General features: G+C 31.4%; 1 protein-coding gene across 1 annotated transcript; it reads right to left on the reverse strand.

Moving 5' to 3' along the window:
• On the reverse strand, positions 9,553-12,031 carry LOC109355532 (nascent polypeptide-associated complex subunit alpha-like protein 1). Its single transcript, XM_019598736.1, has 4 exons — positions 11,896-12,031; positions 10,573-10,648; positions 10,186-10,316; positions 9,553-10,089 (listed from the first exon to the last, which is right to left on the reverse strand). Exons 1-4 carry the CDS (start codon positions 11,962-11,964, stop codon positions 9,751-9,753), a joined length of 615 nt encoding a protein of 204 aa, XP_019454281.1. The 5' UTR covers positions 11,965-12,031; the 3' UTR covers positions 9,553-9,750.

Consider the following 20,455-nt stretch of genomic DNA (forward strand, 5'->3'; position numbering starts at 1 on the left):
AAGTTTACATGATATTTATCCTTGGGTAAGGACCAGAACTAGAAAAGGTGGAAGGAATGAAAGAAATAATTGGCAAAATTGGGGCATTAAACATTACTCCTAGTTCAATCCATGTTTAGTTGTTCTTATATGAGAATCCTAACTCTCATCTATCATTATCCTAATTATGCCTCAATGATTCAATGATTGATAAATCCTTCAATTCTTGATGTTGCCATCACTTGCTTTTTGTACATGGTTGACATTGCTTGGTTCATATTTGGATAGAGGAAACATAGGTTACATGGTTGATTATTCCAAATGACTTAAGATCAAAATTGTGCTTAATGTATTAGTAGAGCAAGTTAAACCTCTTTTTTGCCATTAACTTAGTAACTGAGTTTGTGATCTGTGCTAAGGGTGGGAACCCACGACTTGAATAGCAAGGCTCGGACTAACCCAAGAATTAAAGCTTATTAGGTTCATAATAGTTTTTAGAATTTTTGAAATTAAGGGTGAACATATAGGGTTAGAATTGTTGAAATTAAGGGTGAACATATAGGGTTTGTATTTGACCCTAGAGGACATAAGGGTGCGAAGTTGTGAAGAAACAAGGGATAGTGGCCAGCCACGACACGGCCGTTGATGAGTAAATGACTTGGTTGTGTTAGTCATTGAACCATGGTACATGACTGCGTAGGAGCCAACGATCGTGTATTTTTTCGTAATTTTCAAAAGAATTGTAATTTTCCATGTTGAATAGGTGGTTTTAGACCTTTCTATCATGAACCATGCATTTTTAACCAAAGGCACTTAGGGAGGGACACAGCATTAAGTACTTCTTAGGATTTGTGTTTTTATTTACGAGGTTGTCTTCTCGTATAGATCAGTTACGTATGTACCTGAACTTTTCTGAATCACTAGAACATGAATAATCATGCTTAGATCTTCGCTTAGTGCATAGTGTGATGAGTGATTCTCATGAGTTCTAATAGAATTGAGAACTTATCAAGTTGTTTTCCTTGTGGCGTACCAAACCAAAACTTATCAAAATATCTTCTCTTATGGTGTCTAAGAGTTGTTTTCCTTGTTTTTCTTTATGAATTTCTGCCTCATTGAAACATAAATAAGTGCCCCCTAAGTTTTTCTTATGAATCCATCCTTCTAACACACCTACAATGTAAAAATATAATCACTATCCTTATTTCTATTTTCCAACTGAAGAAAGATGTGAAAGGGAACCCATCAGCTTGAATAATAAGAATGATCAATAGCACCATTAACAACCAAAGCTTCATCTAGCTCATAATCTCCAAAGAAGCACTCTCTAAAGCTATACTATTCTCAAAAATTTAAAATTTGTCAATTAGGATTCAATTATAACCACTAATAATAAATAAATGAATGAATCCAAATCACAACTCTTATTTTGTTCCTAATGTTTTATAACTTCAAACCATTGGTGATTTTGACCATTGCCATTAATTTTTTTACACGATTGATTAAAATGGATTAAAACTTATATAAAACTAAAGATAATTATTATGAATGACAATAAGGCAGGTCGAGGCCGGGTTTTCACATACCCAAACCCGAACCTGAAATTCAAAATACAAACTCAAACTCAATGAGGTTGAAAATAAATATACCATCCCCGAACTCGGAAAAAAACCCGAAAATTATAAAAGTACTAAGGAAAGTATGATATCATTTTCGTTTCATTTTTCTCTAGCATTTCTATTTTCTCTTGCATTATTTTATTTCTTTTATGTTTGAAGATCCAATAGTATGTAAAGTAAAATTATAAATTAAAAACAATGGACACATGATAGAAATTTCAATTTTAAAGTGAATTACATTACTTTGGGGCGAGTTCGAGTTAGAGTCTTTATTCTACTAAACCCGAATCTGAACCCGAACTCAATCACATTAGGTTTTCCCGTTAAATTCGGGTTCAGTTCGGCTCGGGTGAGTATCCACATGTTCAGTTTTCATTATCATCCCTAATAATTATTACGAGTAGAATAAAATTTTTGAGATATTTAATAATTGTTGCTACTTTTTCCTTATTTTTAATAATTAATATGGTATGATTATGATAACATTTATGCTAAAGATGAAGATGACGAATTAGTTTTACTTTAAATGGTAGCTTGAATTTCAAGTAATTACCAATTTTTCTGTTGTATAGATTTTTTACACTTTACCTTTATGCATAATTCAATTCCAATAATAAAAATTCAATTATTTTCTTCTCTTTTACTCTTTCAGTTCCCTTCTTTTCTTTCTTACATGGTTGCTAAGAAACTAAGAAATTATGATATTGAAAAATATTAAATTTGTAATTAATTTTTTAGTAAAGATTAGACAAAATCTTTAAATTTAGACATTATACGTATTTGGAATTATAAAAATTTAGAAGCTAAAATTGAAATATATTTTAATATCATTATAAACTCATTAATATTTAATGAAATAAAAGCATATTATCATTAATAAAAAAATTATATTCTATTTTTTTCCTTTAAAACTATGTTCGTCCCAATTAAGAAAATACATAGTATATCAACATAAATCTTTTATACATACTATTCTATATTATTTTATTTGACATCAATGAAAAATATTCATATAATTAAAAACAATAAATAAATAAAAATTCAATTTTTTTAATAATGAAGTAGTTGTTCTTAATAGTCACAAACAAATTGGTATCGAGTTGTAAGTATAGAAGATTTTCATCCATGATACTAACATATCATGTAGAAGTTTTTCAGGATAATTTTGTGTGTGTAGAAGATGAGAAAATCTTATTATCAGCTAGAGGAAAATGGTTGAGATCAGAAATCAAAATCGTCAATAAATGTATTTTTCACAAAATAAATCTATCCCCACTCAATAGGATCTATTCTTACCTTCGTACATGGGAACAAACGTTTATTGAAACACATGAGTATAGTAGTTAGTAGTTACCAAGGAATAAAAGATTATCAAAGAACAAAAATTTAAAACTTACACCAAATATAGGAATAAGTATTCTCATGTCCTATGGAATTTCATTTATAGCTTGAAACAAAAGTCACCTGGTTGATAAGGGATTTTATAAGGGACATGGAATATGGTCACCTAGATCAAACTTTAAATTAGATCATCATGTTTGAATGATGTTTGTGTTCGTTTAACTCAGAGAATTGGGCATGTAATTTTTTTTAGTACTTGATGAAAAACTAAAAGAAGCAAAAGGAAAATAAAGAGAAAGCTAAACTATCTCATGTCACTACAATCTAGTTGTAGAACACCTAGGATCTGAATTGGATATTTTATTGGTACTATCAAAGGTATCCCTTCATCTTTTTTGGATATGGAATCAATCTTTTTCGGATGTGTAAATGTCTATACCAACAAGTGTTGTTCATACAATTGAATTTGAACAATGAAATTTTAAATATTATAATATGCGGTCCATTTTAAATTGGAATTATGGTTGAAACTACAACTACTTCATTATGGTTGAAGCTGGAAAGCCTGTACATGACGAAGTCACTCACCAACAGGATGTATTTGAAGAATAGAATATATACTCTTCAAATGTAGGAAGGAAAGCCCATAAAAGATCATCCGGATGAATTTAACAAAATTATTCTTGATCAAAATAATATTGATGTTAAAATTGAAGATGAAGACCAATCAATTCTTCTACTATGTTCCCTTCCAAGTTCTTACGACCACTTCAACGACACCATAATGTATAGTCGAGAAGATCTGGCCTTCGACGAAGTAAAAGCGGCATTGCACTCGAAAGAACTGAAGAAAATAGTATCAAATTCGAGATCTGAAGGCTCAGATGATAGTCTTTTTGCCAGAGGAAGAACAGAGAGGCGAAATCAATTTGGTGAAAGAGAGAAATCTAGGTCCAAGTCTAAAGCAAAACCTAGAAAGTATAAATGCTTTTACTGTCACAAGGAGGGGCATATAAGAAAGAATTGCCCAGAGCGCAAAGACAATGAAAAGATTTATGAATATAGAGATGCAGCTATAGCAAATGGCTATGATAGTGCAGATGTACTAATAGTCTTAGAGCATGACACAAAAGATGAATGAATACTTGATTCTGGATGCTCATATCACATGTGTCTCATTAAGGATTGGTTTTCCACTTACCAACCCTTTGATGGGGGCAAGGTCCTTTTGGAAAATAATGCTCTCTACAAGGTCATCAACATCGACACAATTAGAATCAAGATGTTCGACAGAATCGTAAGGACGTTGACAGTTGTAAGGCATGTTCCAGAATTGAAGAAAAATCTTATTTCCTTGGGAACACTACATTCAAAAGGTTATAGCTACAAAGGTGAAGGTGGAGCTATAAGAATATCTAAAGGCGCTATGGTTGTAATGAAAGGAAAGAAAGAGAATAGTCTCTATATGTTCCAAGGAAACACAATCACGAGTGTTGTTGTTGTCTCCTCAACATTTGATTCTGATGTCACCAAACTATGGCATCTAAGAATGGGTCATGTCAGTGAAAGAGGTCTGGCCGAGTTGGTCAAACAAGGATTGCTATGCGGTCAACATGTCGGGAAGGTAGACTTTTGTGAACACTGTGTTTTCGAAAAACAGTGTTGGATAAAATTCAATACTGCAGTTCATCGAACAAGAGGCACGTTGGATTATGTACATTCTGACTTGTGGGGTCCTTCCCAAGTACCTTCTCATGGTGGTAGGAGATATATGCTAACTTTCATTGATGATTATTCAAGGAAGGTTTGGATCTTCATTTTGAAACACAAAAGTGAAGCATTTGTGAAGTTCAAGCAGTGGAAAACCTTGATCGAAAAGCAAACTGGGAGGAAGATCAAGCGACTGAGAACTGACAATGGCCTAGAGTTTTGTAGCAGAGAATTCGGAAACTTTTGCAAGGATCATGGTATTGTCAGACATTATACTGTGAGGCACACTCCTCAACAAAATGGACTTGCAGAACGGATGAACAGAACCTTACTTGAAAGGACAAAAGAAAGATCAAGAGACTGAGAACTGACAATGGTCTAGAATTTCGCAACAGAAAATTCGGAAATTTTTGCAAGGATCACGGTATTGTCAGACATTATACCGTGAGGCACACTCCACAACAAAATGGACTTGCAGAACAAATGAACAGAACTTTACTTGAAAGGACAAGATGTACGTTGTCAAATGCTGGATTGCCAAAAGAATTTTGGGCGGAAGCTGTCAGTGCAGCTTGTTACTTGATCAACAAATGTCCATCAACGGCCATTGGTTTCAAAACTCCAGAAGAGATGTGGTCGAGTATTCCGGCAAATTATGAAAATTTGAGGAGATTTGGTTGTCCTGCATATGCTCATAACAAAGAAGGAAAACTTGATGCAAGAGCATTGAAATGCATTTTTCTTGGATATCCTGATGGTGTGAAAGGATATAAGTTATGGTGGCCAGAGAAAAGAAAGTGCATTATTAGTAGAGATGTTACTTTTAATGAAGCTGAAATGCTAAAGCCTCATACAGAGTCATCAAATGAGAATGAACATCCTAATATCTTGGAGAAGGTGGAGTTTGAGGTGGAGCCAACAAAAGAAAAAATACTTGATCAATAAGAAGAAGTCCATGATGCATGTACTGATACTGATATCTCCAAATTACAACATTATCAGTTGGCTAGGGACATGCAAATGAGACATATAAAACCTCCAGAAAAGTATGGTTATGCTGATCTAGTGTTATATGCTCTAAATGTTGCTGATGATATTAGTAATTGTTAACCACAATTATATGAAGAAGCTATCAACAACAAAGAAGCTTCCAAATGGCTTTCTGCCATGACATAGGAAATTGAGTCTCTTCATAAGAATCATACTTGGGTTCTTGAGAAACGACCAAAGTCTCAAAAGGTTGTTGGATGCAAATGGGTCTTCAAGAAGAAGGAAGGAATTCCTGATGCAAGATTAAAAACGCGATTAGTAGCCAAAGTTTTGCACAAAGAGAAGGCATTGATTTTAATGAAGTTTTCTCTCCTGTGGTAAAACATAGCTCTGTTCGCATCCTACTTGCAATTGTAACTCACTTTGATCTAGAACTTGAACAACTAGATGTCAAAACGGCATTCTTGCATGGTGAGTTGGAGGAACAAATCTACATGAAACAACCTGAAGGATTTGAAGTTCAAGGGATAAAAGATCGTGTTTGCTTGTTGAAGAAATCTTTATATGGCGTAAAGCAATCTTCCAGACAATGGTATTGACGATTTGACACATTCATGCTTGAAAATGGATATTTCAGAAGTGAACATCATAGTTGTGTCTACTACAAGAAGCTTGCAAATAAGTCATTCATATATTTGCTTTTATATGTTGATGACATGTCGATCGCATGTAAGAACATGTTAGAAATTAGAAACTTGAAAGATCAATTGAGCTTAGAGTTTGAAATGAAGGACTTAGGAGCTGGAAATAAAATTCTGGGAATGGATATTTAGAGGGATAGAAAAGAGGGAACACTCTTTCTGTCACAAAAGAAGTATATTTAGAAAGTGTTGGAACGCTTTGGCATGCAAAATGCTAAACCAGTCACTACTCCATTGGCGACTCATTTCAAACTTTCAATTACCTTGTGTCCACAAACTGAGAATGAAAAAGAGGAGATGTCAAGCGTACATTATGCTAGTGTGGTTGGCAGTCTCATGTATGTCATGGTGTGCACTAGACCAGATATTGCTCATGCATAAAGTGTGGTAAGCAAATATATGACAAATCTTGGTAAAGTTCAGTGGAAGACTGTGAAGTGGATTATGCACTACCTGAAAGGTACCACAAATATAGGGCTTTTGTATGGTAAAGTCAAAGATGTTGGAAACAAGATCACTGGATATGTTGACTCGGATTATGCTGGAGATCTAGATAAGCGAAGATCGCTCATCGGATATGTCTTTACATTGTATGGTTGTACTATTAGTTGGAAAGCAATACTACAATCAATTGTTGTTTTATCTACAACTGAGGCAGAGTACATCGCAGTAATAGAAGCTGTAAAGGAAGCCATTTGGTAGAAAGGTCTAATTGAAGAGTTGGGTATACAACTTGAAGAAACAACCATCTATTGTGATAGTCAAAGTGTTATACATGTTATAAAGAATTCAATATATCATGAAAGAACTAAGCATATTGATGTTCAGATGCACTTTATCATAAACATAATGGAGAGAGGAGTTGTTTGAATGGAGAAAATACCCATTGCAGATAATTCGCGGACATGATGGCAAAGCCAGTTCCAACTACCAAGTTCAGACATTGTCTGGACTTGATTAATGTTCAGAATCTCTGTGAGCATGAAGAAGAGTAGCAGGAGAATAACTATGATAGGCTTTTAGCCAAGGTGGAGATTCATTAAATATTGCCTAAAAGAAAAAGATGATGAAAAGACTTTCTTGAGCCAAGCAAAAATGAAGTGGCTAAAGACCACCTTGAAGAAAGGGAGAATTTCTAGCCAAGTAAAAAGAAGTGGCTATGGTGAAACTAACATTAATGTTATTTTCTTTTGACCACATAATCTTTAAGAGCTTTGACTATAAATAGGAGTGCTCCATGCCATTGTAAGACACACCAAATACTTAGTTTAGTGCATATTTCATTTTCTTGTTCTCTTATTCTAATTGTGTGAGAAATACTTGAGTGAGAGTGAGATTGGGTATACTTGGGTTTTGGGAAGTGACTATGGTGAAATTAACATTAATGTTCTTTTCTTTTGACCACATAATCTTTAAGAGCTTTGGCTATAAATAGGAGTGCTCCATGCCATTGTAAGACACGTCAAATACTTAGCTTAGTGCATATTTCATCTTCTGGTTCTCTTATTCTAATTGTGTGAGAAATACTTGAGTGAGAGTGAGATTGGGTGTACTTGGGTTTTGGGAAGTGAGTGAAACACTTGTAGTTCTCTTTTATTATAGTGAAATAATTCTTGTTGTTCTTCAGCTGTGGACGTATACAAATTGCTAAAACACATTAAATTATAGGGGTGCCATATACATTATCAAGTATCCAAGGTGAAGACTTTTTCTTCTAAGCATATTCGGTTCTTGAATAGATCATAGAACCTTCACCTTCAATCATCATGCGTGCCATACACATTTTGTTAAAAGGTTTTTTTTTGTTTGCTCTTATATCATGTTAAGGAATGAATTCAAATGTTTTATTTCTCAATACTACATTGTTTATATACACAAAAATTGTTTCTAAATTCTAAATAAATTTGTTTGCATATCACCTTCAGATTTAATTTTAGGATAATAACAACTTAATCAATCTAAACAAATTTATTTCCATGAATTTAATTTCATTGATTTTCCTTCTGCATCATATTATAGAGGTCAAATTTATGATTCTATAAGCTGGTACATTTTTATGCTCTAAGTTGTCCATGCCCCACTTTTTATGGAGTGTATTCAAGAGTTACTTACTTATCTAGATACATTTTATTTGACATCAGTTAAATATAAGCATTGATACTTCCTCTTTGTCACTAATAAATACTTTGTTTCACTCAAACAACTACAATAGTCCATTCCCTTCATCCCCATTTATTGTTGTGAAACAAGTACCAGCACTGAGTACTGGGTATGCCATTCGACATTTTCTTAAAAACTAGAGTACGAGTGTATTATATGTTTCTATGTTGCATGATTACGGATACGGTAACAATACAGGTTTGAAATACAACATTTTTTTTAAATATAATTAAGTACAAATGATCACGTTAGTATTATGATATGAGTAAAAAAAGAGAAAAATCGTAAGTTTCAGGGAGAATAACAATTTTGAAACAATTTATATGGAATGATTACCTATTGACATGAGTACTAGTACTTAATAGAACCAATACCTAATACTGGTACGTCACCTTCTTTGAAGTGCCCATACAACATAACATATAGTTCAAATGCCCCTCAATGTCAAGGTTCAAGTGTTTCTACTATCACAATACTTTTTAAATGTTTGAGACTATAGTTTCAAATTGCAAACCAGATAACTTAATATGATTGAAATATTGTGGTTATAATAATCATTATAACTACACATCTCAATTACATTGTGAAACCATATCACAATGATATTTATTGGTGTTACTTGTTGATGAATCTAATATAAACACTACATATCAGAGAGGTAAAATAATGTATCTATTCCTAGCGACACAAGCTTTGAAGTAGCTTCAACATTCAATTTTATTTGCAACGAAAACCCATTGCATTTAAGTACAAAATATATTTATAATAAGGTCTGTTTGTGAATTGAATTTTGGATGAAAATATATCTAATGTATTTCATGACCCTCAAACTTTCTTTTTCTCTTCATTCTCCTCCAAAAATCAATTCGCAAACAGAGCCTAAGAATCCATGCAGTATTGTAGTAGGGGAGGTTATATAAGAGTGACACAATGTTGCCCCCAACTTCACCTTCAGAAGAGTGAAAAATGATTGTCAATCTCAACAATATAGGACCTTCAAATTACACATTAAACCACTATAAAATAATTTCAAGTAATGACTCATTCAATGCATGAAACATGGACTTTTCAGGCTTTAGGAAATAAGTCTTAAATGTTTACCTTCAACACACAACTAAACAAAGAGAATAAAAACACACAAAAAAGAAAAATATTAAAAGGCCACTATTTCAAATCCAGGGACAGCAAAAATTTTGATCAACGAAGAAAAACAGTTCCAGATTCCAAACTCATTCTAACAATTTTGACCATCAATTAGTTAGCTCCATAATGGCAGCAACAATGTCACCATCGGCGGCTTTAAGAGCTTTAACAGCTCTTGATCTTGGAACTCCAGCTTGAGTCACCACCAACTCTACATCCTTGGGATCTACACCAGTCTCATCCACATCTGCATCATCATCCTCTTGAGCCGAAGATGAGGACTCGGGCTTTAATGCCTCATTGCTTATGTTGGGAGCCTTGAATTGCTCTGCAGCCTGGGTTTGTAGCTGTGAGCTCAAGTCTTCAATCTTAGCCTCCCCAAATATTATGTATGTGTCAGACGTCGGGCTCTTAAAAACATCTGGTTTTGAGATGACAAACAAGATCTGGAAAGCATAACTCCAACGATTTAATATACAGCATATAAAATGGACAAGACAATTTGGGAAAAAACGAGTATCTATATAAAGTGAAACACTAACATTCTTGCTCTTTTTAACTGTCACACGGCTAACACCCGTGACAGGTTTCATTCCAAGCTTCAACATCGCCTTGCGACTCTTCTTTTCACTTCTACTCTGCTTGGACCTACCAGATGCATCACCTTCTTGTCCTGCCATAAAACATCCATCGTTTTATCTTGAATCGTGCAAAAAAGATAAAAAGCAGCATTAACTTCATATAGAACAGAGGCCAACAGTCTACATGCATTTTCATTTTTTCTAATAAGAAACAAATTAGATTGAATCTGATATATGCAACCAAATTATAAAAGAAATGCTAAAAATCATTTGCCGAATGCAAAAATGAAAATAGACAAGTACTAGACGTCTACATCAGAAATCAGTTAATTTTATTGGTCATCTTACCATCGACATCTTCATCCTCGGTATCATCATCATCATCTTCGTCCTCATCATCATCCTCGATTACAGGCTCATCAGACTGTACAAAAGACAGTACTTAAAATTTCAAAAAACTAGAAGGCAAAGAACCTACTAAGTAATTAAGCTGCCACTCCCACTACTACGAAAAATGAATAATTATGAGAAAATTAGTAGTAACAATTGACCAAGGTTTATTAAAAACGTTTAAATAATTTATAGACAAGACATTGAGCCCACAATAAACTACTCTCGCGGGCATAAGTTCGAAATGATGCACTTAAAATCAGACAATGCTGGTGCTTAATAGCAAGTTTACATCTTTCGTAATAAAAGTATCCATAACCAATTTCAGTAAATGCAGGAAACATGTTGATTTATCTTCTTTAGGAGATTGCTTACACACAAATTAACCCGCGCACCTATGTGCTTGATGTTTTCATGACATTTAAAATTTCATCTCTTGAGAAATGAACATTATATAGTTATTCACAATTAGGTTACTTAGTTGCATCTTTTTCACTCACTTGTCAAAAGGCTAGCAATAAGAATTGTTTTTTCTTATCTAAATAGTAGTGTTCATTATTCCTAGTCATTTTTCCTTATTCCAAGCAAAAATCCTACAGCAATCCTAAATTGAAGAGGTATCAAAATTGCACTTCCTATTTATTCCAAACAAGAGTGTCACAAAGACCAACAATGTGTTGGTCTAGTGGTGTAAGGTCTCACTAGATCCCAAGAAAGATTCTGGGAGCGACACTTGTTGGGAGGGGACAATCACACATCCTGAAAGGATTACTTACCCATAAGGTGAGAGAATATCATTGGTAGTACCAAAAAACAAGAGGGTCAAACTGTGTGCATCTATATTCTCCAAACACTAATGGTGAATCATCGTGCACTGGGCCACCCTTTTTACATCATCACCTTTCTTTAGTGAGATTATTACTCAAAAACCTCAATGAGAATTCAAGCTTTTACTATATCCCCTTCCCCTTACACACTTATACTTCCAATTTTCAAAGCCATATTAAAAATCATATGAAACCAAACAATATTTTTTGTACACTGTCCATAACACAAAAATGGGAATCAATGTTCTTAGTTATACAACAACTCTTGATTTAAAAAATATACATTGATAAATCCATTAAAGGAATCAAGCTTTTCATGTCAGTAAACCCCGAAAACAGTAATTGAAAGGCAATAAAAAATTAATCTTTTAAAATCAAATACAAAGTAAAAAGGCACAGAAGAAAAGCTTATATAAATGGAAATTAAAATGAGAGAATGGAGAAAGTAGAGTACGTGGATCTTTTGCTGTTCGAGATGAGTGGCAAGAAGCTCTTCTTGGGTCTGAGTATGTGCTGCAGCCATAGCTCGAGAGTGTTGTTGTTCTTGTTTTCAACCTAAACCCTAACCAAAATATATTGATTTTATATCTCTATGGATCTTAACCCACCTACTTCAATTTTTATCATTTTATAAAAATGTTTCATATATCATGGGAGAAAATATAGTGTGTTTAATTATGTGTTGAAAGAGTTGACTAGATAATTAAATATGAATGGTGAATAAAACATTAATAGTGCATAAATCTCATATAAGCATTTTTTTTTTCTCAAAAATAAAAGTATTATGTGAGGCACAAAATGGAATTATACTTTATTCATTTACAAATCATATATGTTACTTACTTTTTTATGATGTTGGTATAAGAATATTTTATAAAAGAATATATGATTACTCTTCTTAATTATATTTTTGGTATTTTTTTCCTAAAAAATAGTATATCTTTGGTACTTTATAATAATATATTAAATATTAATATATTCATTTGGTATTTTATTTTTTAAACAATTTTTTGTTTTAATTTCATGCATATTAGGGATTGTTTTCTTGGGAATATTTTAGAATAGTTTTTTTTAGTGGATTTTTTACTTTGGAATAGTCTAGAATAAGTTTGTTATTAATAAATTTTTAATTTTAGAATACTCTATAATATTAAACACTTGTATAAAATCAATTTCATAATTATAAAAGATTTAGATAAGGAATAATTCTTAATAGGAAAAGAGAAAGGAGATAATGAAATATTAGTAGGTGTGAAATAACACCATAAGAAAAAAGAAGATAAAAAAGATGGGAGAATGGGAAAGGGAGAATGAATTATTCCACAAATGATTTCAAAAAATTAAAATCTAATGAAGAAACCAATATTTTAGAATATGCTATTAAAAACTAACATCATTATCCAAAATGACTAAATTGACAAAATAACATTTTTGAGTTATACTTTAATTTTAAGTTGATCATTTTTTCTTATTTGAATTAGTAATTTGCATTGGCCAATCCATTTTCAGTCACCTATGTTATATTGCATATCATTTTCCAGCATACGTCACTCAAAAAAATAAAAACAAAGATTATTTATCTATCTTTTGTTTTTTGTGATATGTTGTCAACATCATTATTATAATTTCTTTATAAAATATATTTTATCTAAGATCTTGTAAACATAAGAGAATAAGGAAGACAAAGATCTAGACATGTTGAAGAAAATGTTAGACTCAAAATATTATTGGTTTTAAGGCCAAAATGACTATTAACTAACGCATGGGATGACTTATGATGACATCAAAAAACTCTGGCGAAAGGAGAAAATAAAATATAACTTCTTCATATAAATAAAGTTTGGAAACTAAAGTGAGAAAAAAATTGAGGGGCGGAAGTGAGAAAATAATAGAGAATTTTTATTCATTGCGTTTATTATACTTAACGTGCCGGTAGTCAGTGTCTGGCGAATTTTTATTTTTTCATTATTAAATATTTAATTTTTATATATTTATCTTAGAGAATTATATTACTTTTATACATGATATTATAATTTTTTTGATAAAAATATAAAAATGAATTGTGATATTATTAAAAAATACATTAACAATTTGATATATTTAATATATCTAACTTCATCTAACCTCTACTTACATTTTTTATTGTATGAAAAAATATTGTAATAATTATTAATTATAAGGGCAATCTCCTATAAATTGACGAAACATACAGTACACATTGGTTGAGTAGTGTTTTTTCTATTTTTTTTAAATTCTCTCGAGCCTTGAGAGGCATATTAAATACAGAAGCATAGAGACTTAAGAGATATTAAGTGTCTCAACATACACCAATATGAAATTTGGATGAGGGATATGCATAGTTTAGTTAGATGTCAAATTAATCAACGATAACCTAAGAAGAAAATACAAAAGAATGATTTATCATGATTTATTCTAACCTATAGCTATATCTAGTCCACATCAATATTGTTTGTACCCACCCCTTTGAAGGGCTAACCAATCTTGTCTAGAAACTACTATAGGAATATCTATACACAATATAGAGTTGGTAAGAAGGATGATATGTGAATTTTCTACTTATAATACACTAAGGGTTTATAATGGCTACACATTAACCCTAGTATGGTATGAAGGATAAAGATATGATGTATGAGTTCAATATTCAATTCCTTCCACATTTTTCTAGAAATTTTATATAATCTTTGTATGTCGAGATGTTTAAAATATAGTATTATAAGAAATTCAATATTGCATAGTGTTTGAGTGAAGATGAGAAATCAATGTCATATTGTACTCAAGTTTATTGTTATTACTTGCATAAATTAGATGTACTATTTTGGCCTTGGACCCATGGGTGTGGTAGAACATGTATCCTAATCTACAATATAATAATAATACATTGATAGTTACTCAATGCTCTTAATGATGTAAGTATAATTGGTTGCACTCCTTAACAAATTCTATTGCCTACTTCTCTTCTATTTATTATTATGTCATTTATTTGGTTGATTGTGACCAACAGTGGATAATGATCATTCATCATTGTTATTAGAGATAATTGGTAAATATATCCTAACTCATACACCATATTCAAGATGGATAAGTTCAATAAAAATGTTAACTTTTGGATTGTTGTAAAGAATGGTGAATGATGTGTTGGAACAACACTTATCTAAGGCACTACATGACGAGGATAAACCAAATTAGTTGATGGAGACATGACAAGACTGTGGTAGGGACTATAACCATATTGGACCTAGTATAGCACTAGACTCTTTGATAGGTACTCACAATATCCCTCTAGCTATTAGAGAGGATTATCTCATTTGAGATGAGAAGTGTTATATCTTATGGTGTTTCCATGATGTCATGCATAAGGGTGATAATTTATAGCGGATCGAAAAGAGCATTCTTGTGCATGCTGATTTTGATCCAGCGTATACCACAAGCATTAGCTTGTTTGCAGGGTATAATAAAAGCATTGATATAGAAGGGTGATTTGACACGAGCATTGACTTAAATGCAAGAGGATCACATGGGCATTGGTTGACCATAACATTAGGGATGACAAAAAACTCAACCCATGGGTACATGTAGAAATATCTGCAACGTACCCACAATAATGACTTATGGGTGGGACGAGTTTTATGATACTCGCCGTGTGGTTACCCACAAACTTATAAATTTAGTTTTTAATTAAATTTTAACATATATTGTAGTTTTTTTATTATTATTTTAAGATTATATATCATATACTTCATTATTATTTCATAATAAATACACATATTCCACTTTGATCATAAATTTATCATATAAATGTCATATTATTTACACAATAATTATTTTACATATTGACTATTACAAAGTATATAAGTATATAATTAAAATTAAAAATTAATAGGGTATCCACGAATACCCAGTACCCGCACAGGTACCCACAAATATTGTGAGTTTGGAAACATGAAAGCATTATTCGTGCCCGCCCGCGTCTGTTGTCATCCCTACATGGCACAAGGTATGTCATGTGAATATACTCTCGGAGGTGAATTTTGATAGTTCTTTGAACTATGATTATCCATAAAAACGATGGTGATAGATATTGAGGCTTTCTAAGAAAGCTAAATGATTTACTTTGACTAAGTATTCAAGATGACACTTGTTGATGAACTTTGGTATAGAGGTTTCATAATATCGAAAGATTTTTTAACAATAGAGAGTTATGTGGTATGTTTTGTGAGATGGTGGTACATGAAGATGCAGTACATGTTTGATAGCTCAACTCTTGGTAACATTATCAATGATATGTGGATTGACGTATGCTAAAGGGGAGCATACTCTCATATGGAGGAAGTCCCCACAGAGGAGCTGGTTAACAAGAGTTACATATTGAGCAAAATATATTTCCTAAGGCTTTGTTTTGGAGTGGGATTTTGGAGGGGAATAGAAGGGAAGAGATGACTTTGAAAAGTCTTTCTTTTTTTTGGGAGTTAGATGAAGGAGAGGGGAAGGTTTTGGATGGTTTCTTAAATCCTCCAAAATCCTCCATATGTGTATTTTTAAAGTTCCCCTAATTTGGGGTTCTTTGGAGATAAAATATCAAAATAGCTAAATATTTTGATATTTTTAGATGAAGATGATAAACTAATCATAATGTAATATATTTTTTATTTTTCCTTTAAAAATGTAATTAACAATGAGAAATAGACAATAATGGATAATTATATAATATTACTAAAAATATCAAAATAGCTAAATATTTTGATTTCCTTCCTTTTCCCTTCCCTTCCCCCCTTCCTAACCCATTGATCCCTCTCATTCCCTTTCCCTCATAAGGCTTTGTTTGGGATTGAGTTTTTGAAGGGGAAGGGAAGAGATGACTTTGGAAAGTTTCCCCCTTGTTTAGGAGTTGGATGAAGGAGAAGAGAAGGTTTTGGAGGGTATCTCAAACTAGGGGTGGAAAATTATCCAAAATCCAAAATTCATCCAAATTAAATTCATCCAAATTCATCAGTTAGAACTAATGGATTTAAATTGATATAATCCAATGGATAGTGTTGATAATGGATGGATTCAAATTCATCCATTATATTCAATAGATATCCATGAGTATATCCATTTGGATGGATACCCAATCCATAAAAAAACAATTTTTTCTAATTAATTCAATATTACTATAAAAAAATATCTCTCACATTTCTAATCACAATCCCACACACATTACAAATGTTGAAAATTGCAATTGTGATTTTAAAAAGTGCTTATCAATAAACGATTTTGGCCTTAGTGTTTTATCCCAACATCTTAATGCAAAGTATAAATATATCATTTTGGTTATTGACTGTGATAATATAATAACAAAATGAAATATTTCAGGATGATGGACTGCATACAACTTATGAAAGTCCCAATTATTAGAGGTGTAAGCAGTTCTAGTTTAAACCGTGAAACCAATGAAACTAAATCAAACCAAATCATAAAATGCAGTTCGGTTCGGTTCCGTGGTTTGGTTCATTTTTTTAGTTGGAACCATTTAAGTTCAGTTCGGTTCATGATTTTGTAAATTTTGGAACTGTTAGAACCGAACCAAACCGCATATTAAAAAATATTTTTCTTTTATATTTGGATGGTTAAACTTTAAAGTTAGGAGATAAAATATGATTAAGAATTTAGGATTACTAATATATATATGGTATAAATAAGAGGCAAATAGAAAAAATAAATTAGTAAACAAACCTAAATATCTATTATCTATTGAGAAGATAAAAAGAAAACTAAAAAACTAGTATACATTTTGTCACTATTCACAAATGAAATTAATTAAATAAAGAAATTAAGGAACTAAAAGAAAATAAAGAAAGAACTTGAAGACATTACTAATGATATGGAGTATTAGGTGTTACTATTGGACTAAAATATTGTTATCATGTTTGTCATTCTTAAAATTTGTTGGACATTGTCGAAGATTTTGTGGACTAAAATTTCAAGTTTGTAGTGCGTTGAAATGTTGAATTATTTTTTTTTTACTGGAAATAGTATTAAATATCTTATTATTGATGTGTTTAGTATTCATTGACTCTGTACTTGCAAATTTTCTTCAACTATTTCTTAAACGATTTTATTTAAATAAGTTGAAAAACCGCGGAACCGAACTGAACCGAACCATTAATGTACAGTTCGATTTCTAAACAAAATTTGCAGTTAATCGAGTAGAACCGAACCATATCTCTGTGTTCGGTTCGGTCACTAAATTGTGTTAAAATCTGAGTCGAACTTTTTCACCCCTACCAATTATGTTGCATTAGAGATTCTTGCCAATAAGAGTACTTATAAAAAAAACTTCATCAAATCACCTTTCTAAAAGTGCTTACCAAAAAAACACTTTTTAAAAGTGTTTGCTAAGAAAATTATTTTATTTTAAAAAAAAATAACTTTTTAAAAGTAATTTTTTTAAAAACACTTTTTAAAAATGTTTTTTAAAATTGATATTTAAATATGCTTTATTAAATAATAAATTTTAAAAGAATTTTTTTCTTCAAATTGCTTTATTAAAAAATGTTTTGTTCAAATTAAAAAAAAAAATGAGTTGGATATTCATCTATCTAATCCATTAAATGGATACATGGATAGCATGGATGGATTGAAATCCATTGGATATTGATAGATTGGATGATTTAAAAATGTGATGTAATGATTTATATGGATTAATGGATAGTTTTCTATTCATCGACTAGGATCCAAATCCAAACTCATCCAATTGCCACTCCTATCTCAAACCCTCCAAAACTGTCCATGCGTCTATTTTGAAATTTCTCTCAATTTGAAGTTTTTTGGAGATAAAATGTCGAAATAACTAAATAATTTTAATAATATTATATAATTATACATTATTGTTCATTTCTCACTGTTAATTAAATTTTTAAAGGAAAAATAAAAAAATATTGTTACATTATCATTAGTTTACCCTCCCTCGTCTAAATTTTATACTCCCAAATAAGGGGAAAAATTTCCTTCCATTTCTCATTCTTTCATTTTCTAATTCTTTGATCCCTCTCTTTCCCTTTCCCTCGTAACTCCGAAACAAAGCCTAAGGAGCAGAATATCCACTAAGATGAAGATTGCTACTTAGATTTCATAAGGAGTGTGATACTCATCTATTTCAATCAATATGAATATTGCTGTGGATATAGTATTATAAGAAGTTTCACATTGTCTTGTGTTGGAATGGAGGAGAGAAACCAATGTTATATATTAGACTCAAGTTCATTATTATAACATGTTGAGAACAATTTGGGCCCCATAAGTATGCTAGAGTTTATAATCATAATCTCTAATAATATATTGGTAGTCTCATAATCTCTAATAACATATTAACAAATTGTCTTGCATTCTTATTTTCTATTTATTCTTATGGCATTTATTTAATGATAATCCAAAAAATAGAGCATGTATTTTTTAATGACAATCCAATATAATTTTATTCCATTCCGTCCAAATTACTATATTAAATTATATTTTTATTTGGGAAAATACTATATTTGTCTAGTAAATTATTTTTTGATTTCAAATTGATCTTAAAGATTATTCTCATTAGAAATATGTCTTATGAATTTTAACGAAAATATAAATTCTATTATGATACACTTAATTATATATTAAAGTGATATGTGACAAAATTGATTTATTTATCCAATATTCTAGACAAATTTAAAACTTCAAAATAAGTCAGAGGTCTATTAAGTTTTGGCTTTTTATTTTGGATTTTAATGTGTACTCTAAGGCAATCTATAACAATTCAACTCACTTAAAAAATGTAAGAGTAATTAGTCATTTTGATCTTATATATTTTCCAATCTTATGAAGTTAGATCCTAATAAATTTAAATTACCAATTTAGTCTCCAAGAATGTTAATATGAACTCACATTAGTCATTCCGACCATACCCGTTAGTTAACCTTAACACATTAGTCTACGTTGGTCGTTAACTATTAACTTAGAGAGATGTTTTCTGTCCACGTGTCTTTTTTTTCCTAAAACAAAATGATACCGTTTTCATTTTTTTCACAATTTTTTGACTTGAATCCTGTTACTAAATGACATCATTTGGGTTAATTTAAAAAAAATGAAACCCACAACGACGTCGTTTTGGGTTTCTGTCTTTTATAAATAAATAAAAAAACCAAAAATGACGTCGTTTTGGGGTGTCTTCTTCCACCTAAAACCAACAAAGAATATTCCTTTTCATCCCTCACTTTTGTTCTCTCATCCGTATTAATCCTTCATTATTTTTTTCATCTTACATGACTTGTGATATTCTTTCATCTATATTCATCCCTCATTTTTTCTTTTCTAAATACAAAATGTAATCCTCCTTCATCAAGTTTATAGTTTGGTTCCTTTTTAAATCTGATTGTGTATCCATTCTTGTTTTCAACTTTTTTGCATCCTAATCCCTATTTGTAGACTTATTTTGGAATGTCCTACAACAAGTATGTTCAAGATTATATGTTTTCATTTGATATGTATCCAACTTGGTGTCCTCAACAATAGTATGCTAGCCAATCACAATCTTCATTTGCACACACTACCCTTGCCCTCCCTATATCATTATTCTTCCACTTTATTTCTCTGCCAAGAAATATATTGAAGTCTTTGACATCATTCTTAAATAACGTGAGGTTCACAAATTTCATCCGATCTCAAAATGCACATGTCCAAAACAAAGTTGGGTATGCGCTTAATGCATTTCCTTCATCATTAGTAGAAACAAAAGTATGCATATATTCATTGTTTGATGCATATCCATGTTCCTCAAAAGATGTTTCAACGTGTCCTTCATCCAATATAGTTGCCTTCTTATGTGGTGTTATGTCCTTTTTCTTCTTTGGTTTTGTAGACTTTTTCTTAGGGGTTTTATCCCTTTTTCTTGCAGTTGCCTTGTTCTTCTTGATTGATTTCGTCTTCTTTGGGGTTCTTTTTTTGTTACAACTTCCTTGTTCAACAACTTCTTTATTTTT

The sequence above is a fragment of the Lupinus angustifolius genome, chromosome LG08, assembly GCF_001865875.1.
Source record: "Lupinus angustifolius cultivar Tanjil chromosome LG08, LupAngTanjil_v1.0, whole genome shotgun sequence".
NCBI classification, from domain to species: Eukaryota; Viridiplantae; Streptophyta; class Magnoliopsida; order Fabales; family Fabaceae; genus Lupinus; species Lupinus angustifolius.

Coding starts and splice junctions, on each gene's coding strand:
- LOC109355532 (XM_019598736.1), bottom strand. CDS start 11,964: ATGGCTGCAGCACATACTCAGACCCAAGAAGAGCTTCTTGCCACTCAT. Junction 10,317..10,572: donor CGAGGATGAAGATGTCGATG/GTAAGATGACCA, acceptor GTTTTATGGCAG/GACAAGAAGGTGATGCATCT. Junction 10,090..10,185: donor CAGTTAAAAAGAGCAAGAAT/GTTAGTGTTTCA, acceptor TATGCTTTCCAG/ATCTTGTTTGTCATCTCAAA.